Raw genomic sequence first — 5169 nt, 5'->3', positions numbered from 1 at the left:
AAGCAGTTATTGTACGTACCTCTTTGTGAGAATTGTTGGTCTGAATGTCCCTAAAACTCTTCAAATCCTGCAAAAAATGGTAAAAGAAGAATGAAATCATGACACGTTAAAGATTCAGCTGCAGCCTGTGAGTTAAAGGAGCTTTATAGTGTTTCTAACAGGACAGTCTGGATGGCTGGTTGTTGTACCTGCTCTCTCTGGTACAGAAGCTCAGTCTGCTGCTGCAGGATTTGCTCATAAAACTGCGAGTAAAGAAGGAAGCAGCGACGTTCTCGATCCATCACAGAGGAGCCGAGGTGAGTCAGACACTGATGGAGGTGATCCTCAGAGAGCTTCAGCTGGAAGACGTTATTAACTCTTTTCAGTCATCAGACATGAAGCTGTACAACCACGATAATGAGACAACAGACGAATGCTGACGCTGCTTTTATTTCGGCATCGATCTCCTGCATCACTTGTCTTGGTAATGTTGCACTTATAGCTCAATAATTTGTTTCAAGAAGTGTGTGTTGAACTATTATCAGTTTCTCTGTTCAGTGATTGTATGGCAGCAATAGGAATACACAGAATTTCCTACAAATGTATTTTTTATCACAGTTAGGATCATCAAAACTGTAATTAGTGATTTAATCCTAGAGATTCCTGTCATTATTGTTGTTGTTGTTGTTGTTTTGGTCTGGAAACGGGTGCAAAGTACATTTCACTGCACTTTATACTGTGTATAAATGTGTTTGTGACAAATAAAGGCTTTGAAATCTTAAAATCATCGGCAATATTTTGTGTTTATGTCTCCATCCAGTATAGAAGTACGATTAACAAAAAAAAAAGAAAAAAAACAAAGAAAAGAGAAAATGCATGTTTTTTATGAGCTTTATTTAAAGGGACTTCAGTGTTTCTTTCTTTCATGTGACGACATATTCAGGTCATGTAGGTGTAAAAGGAACAAAACAAAACACAACTATGGAGCTGTGGAAGGAGGGCATGTTTATGAGGAAAAAAATTTAAATTTAAAGTCCCAAATATACAATTAAAAAACCTCACATATTCTCTGTGAATAATATGGTCAATCTGTGAGAAAAAATGTGTAATATTCTTTATGGTTTTTTTTGATAAGTCGTGAATTTGCATTAAAAAAAAACTCAGAAATTCTCTAAAATTAAAGCAACAAATTTCCAAGAAAAAGCCTTAAAAATAATAATAGTCATACTTTCACTGTTTCAGAGCAAATTCTGCAAATTATTCTAACTTTTATCATATTTATTATCAGAAAACTTTGGCCATTTAGTATAGGTCATTAGCAGAAACCCACCGGTACTTCCTACCTCTCCATCCTCCTGCTCAGCTCCGTTCATCAGCTGCTGGACGAACGTTTCCACCATCTGTGGACGCTCCGGAGACAAACTGTGCTTCAGAGGAGTTTTCTTCCACAGCTCTAAAGACACACAAACGTTTCACTGCAGCTTCGCCTCCACAGCTTTTAATCACTGCTGAAATGTTTGCTTTACTTCCTGTTTCTTGGTACCTGTGGGGAGTCGAGCGTCTTGTCGAGTTTTCTCTGACAGCACCAGAGTCGTCTCCCGGTGGATCTTCTTCTGCACGGCTCGGATCATGTCGCACTCTGAGGCCTCCAGCAGCAGGTGGAGCTGAGACCAGGACAGTTTTTTTTTATGGTGTGAAGTTTTGCTGCTCAGACGTGGTTTTTAGTTGAGCTTTTACCTGCCAGGTTTTCACATCGACCTCCGAGGCTCCAGGAGGGGGCAGGAGAGACCGACTGGCGGAGATCGAGGCCTCATAGTCGAGTTTTTTCCCCCTTTGCTGAGCCAGAGCTCTCATACTGGGATCAAAGACTTCAGCTCTGTGAAGAACATCAACAATCAATTCAATACATTCATTTTTACAGCCACCAAGTATTGATAGAGATCATTGGTAAATCTTAGAAACAGTAGCTGAGAGAAAGAAATCACACAATGAGGTCCTTTTTGTAGCTGTTCTGGAGCTTTTGATTAAATCACATGATCAGCACAAGCAGTTATCATTGGGAAGAACAATCACTTATTTCAAAACACTCAACATTAAATTCTCCCCAAATCCTCCTTAAAATAATGCAGAACTGCGACTACATGGATCACAATATTTCTATTAGATAATGAGGACACTTGTGTGCAAAGTTGCTGCTTTGTTCGGAGCAACATTAGCTTCAAAAATAGAAATGAGTTATCCTCTGAGGAATCAATCTAATTTGAAGCAATCAGTTCAGGTTTAATGCAGGTTTATTGATCATATTTCCATTAGATAATGAAGCATTTTGTGTGCAATATTTAAGTTTTGTCTTGAACGACGTTAGCTTCAACGATAGAAATGATGTATCCTCTGGGGAACATGATTTGCATATTTCTTATAAGGGACACGGTTGTGATTGAAGCAGTGTGCACTATTTCCATTAGATAAAAAGATATCTTAACTGCAAAGTTTATGTTTTGTCCTGAGCGACATTAGTTTCATAAATAGAGATGATTTATCCTCTGGAGAGCATGATTTCTGTATCAATTTTAGGGCAAACTGCCCTAGTTTAACAGCAGTCTTTCTGATAGATAATGAGGTGTTTTGTGTACAAAGTTTATGTTTCATTTTCTGACTCACATTAGTCGAAAAATAGAAATTATATATCCTCTGGGAAGCATGATTTGTGTATTTACTACAAGGTAATCTGCCCAGATTGATTGGCATCCTTCTGTTAAATAATGAGCTATCTTCAGTGCAAAGTTTATGTTTCATCCTGAACAAAGTCTGACTGGTGGTGAGATGATTTTTTTCAAGTAGCAGTTAAAGCATTTTTGAACAAATTTTTGTAACTGGCGACTTAAATCGCAAAAATATCAAAAATTCACGGCTTTAACAAATAATCACATTCTGAAATGAAAAGTTAAACAGTGTTGTACAGTGGATCATACTCACTGTACAACACTGACCAACATCTGGTATCAGAGACCAAAAGCAACCTTCTGTCACCTGTAAAGTTTCACAAACGTCTGATACGCAGCAGGACTCCTGAACACGTCGGTGCCCAGTCGCCTTCTGGCCCAGCTCTCCTTGAAGACCTCGAGCTGCTTCATCAGCAGCAGGAAACCTTTCAGCACAGACTGGATTCTGATCGGATCCTGAAGAGGAGGAAAGGAATCTGTTTTCTCTTCTTCAGCTTCTGTGCAGCTTTGTTGCCTCTGCAGCAAAGACATAGTTAACATGACAACAGATCATTAATGAACAACCAATGATTTATCTGCAGCTCGTCCTTTACTTCGTTGGGTTTAGTATCATGCCGAAGGTCATCTTTGTTGCCATGGAGACGCACAGGCTGGGCCTCTCCTCCTCCGTTCAGGACGTCCTCCATGAGCAGCGACACTCCGAGCATGGCAGCGTTGGCCTGCAGCCGGCTGCGATCGCTCAGACCGCTCAGGCAGAGCTGCAACAAACAAACAAACAGTCCTCACAATAATCTGTGACGGAAGTGTTAAGATTTAAAATCTCTTCTTGTTTTAAAACCAAAGTTTGTCTGAAGCACTGTAACAATTAATCAAAGGTTTAACTTGTCAAATGTGTTTTAGAACAAAAGGTATAAAAACAAAACAAGAACAAAAACTCTCTAATGATTCTTGCTCATAAAAATCCAGAAATACACGGTAAAAAAGTTTAAACAATTCATAAAAATCCAGTGATTAAAACACAGTAAAATTAGAATTTTATAGTTACACTTGGTAAAAGAATGAATTACTTACAGATTTTATGGAGACATTTAATGTAGACAAATAAAAATGTAAAACTTTAAAACTATTTAATACTTTAATCTTTAATATACAAACTTTCTGATTTAAACACAGTGAACTTTTTTAATTTTGTCTAATTTTGTGTCATTCAATTGTTGTAAAAGACTGAAAAACTATTTGTAAAAATACAGATTCTTGATGTGGACTTTATTTACAGTTTTGGCCTGTTTTTAGATTCAAAATGTAACTCAGTCATTTTTTTCTGACATGAAAAACAACAATAAATTGCTTTTAAACAGTGTATGAAAAATACTTTTTCTGTTAGATATCTTGCCTTCAAAAATGAATGTTTCCTCCTCAGCAACATTAATTTCTAAAATAGAAATGATTTATCCTCTGGGGAGCATAACTGGTGTATTTATTTTAAGGCAATCTGATCAGGTATAAAGGCAATCTTCTGTTAGACAATGAGGTATCTTGTGTAAAAAGGTCCTGTTTTGTCCTAGTGACAACTAGAAATGATTTATCCTCTGGGGAGTGTGATTTATGTATTTATTTGAAGGCAATCCATCCAGATTTAATGCATGTTTAATGGCAATCTCTCTGTTAGATAATGACGCGTCTTGTGTGCAAAGTTTATATTTCATCCTGAGCAACACTAGTGTCAAGAATAAAAATGATTTATCCTGTGGGGAGCATGATTTATGTACTTATTTAAAGGCAAAGCTGCTCACTAGAGTTAGATAACTGCTATTTTAAAATGAACATTTCGTGCTAATGATGGAATCAGGGTAAAGTCAGGGAGAGTCAACAACATCACTATGAATAATCCTCAACAACTCTCTAAGCAGCATGGCCTGAAGATACACTTTGTTCTGGACCAAAGTCACCAGGAGGCATTTCCATAAATAAACAAGACATGTAAGACAACATGTGAGGTGTTGGACCTGCATGCAGTATTCAACAGGAGGAACATCCCAAACATGAAGAGGCATCAGTCCGTGACAGGCCATGAAACTTCTCCACGGATACATCGTCTGCGCCTGCAGCAGACACAGTCATAAAACATGCTTCACTTCTAGAAGACATGATGATCTGTTAGTCAGCTGTGACTGGAGGAAACTACCTGGCTGCTCTGAGCCTCCAGAGGTTGAGGAACCGGCAGCGTGAGACCGAACACATCAGTCTGGATGCTGTCGCTCAGCAGAGGCAGAGCCGTCGCCATGTTGTCACTCACACTGTGGTACGAAGCGACATCGCCGGAGGAGAGAAACGCCTCCCTGAGCACAGAAACAGGACAAACATACATGTTTTATAAAGACACTATCTGGGGAATTTAAGTCCTCTGTTAGACTGTGACAGCAGAGAGACGAGAGGAAATGTGAGAAATGACGACAGTTTGGAATTT

At 38.5% G+C, this 5169-nt stretch overlaps 1 protein-coding gene across 1 annotated transcript in view; it reads right to left on the bottom strand.

Moving 5' to 3' along the window:
- si:ch73-242m19.1 (coiled-coil domain containing 162) overlaps positions 1 to 5169 on the bottom strand; it is a 27493-nt gene that overhangs the window by 10461 nt on the left and 11863 nt on the right. Inside the window, exons 7-15 of the mRNA XM_008291261.1 lie at positions 4888 to 5041; positions 4709 to 4804; positions 3267 to 3460; positions 3010 to 3216; positions 1717 to 1855; positions 1523 to 1643; positions 1323 to 1432; positions 189 to 338; positions 20 to 67 (exon numbers count right to left, since the gene is read on the bottom strand). Of these exons, the coding sequence (XP_008289483.1) occupies positions 20 to 67; positions 189 to 338; positions 1323 to 1432; positions 1523 to 1643; positions 1717 to 1855; positions 3010 to 3216; positions 3267 to 3460; positions 4709 to 4804; positions 4888 to 5041 (1219 nt within the window). The remainder of the gene's footprint in view (positions 1 to 19; positions 68 to 188; positions 339 to 1322; positions 1433 to 1522; positions 1644 to 1716; positions 1856 to 3009; positions 3217 to 3266; positions 3461 to 4708; positions 4805 to 4887; positions 5042 to 5169) is intronic.

Source organism: Stegastes partitus, unplaced genomic scaffold (genome assembly GCF_000690725.1).
Source record: "Stegastes partitus isolate 25-593 unplaced genomic scaffold, Stegastes_partitus-1.0.2 Scaffold727, whole genome shotgun sequence".
In the NCBI taxonomy this organism is placed as follows: domain Eukaryota; kingdom Metazoa; phylum Chordata; class Actinopteri; family Pomacentridae; genus Stegastes; species Stegastes partitus.
Note: the sequence above shows the minus strand (reverse complement) of the source record. Positions and strands in the feature narration are given on the sequence as shown.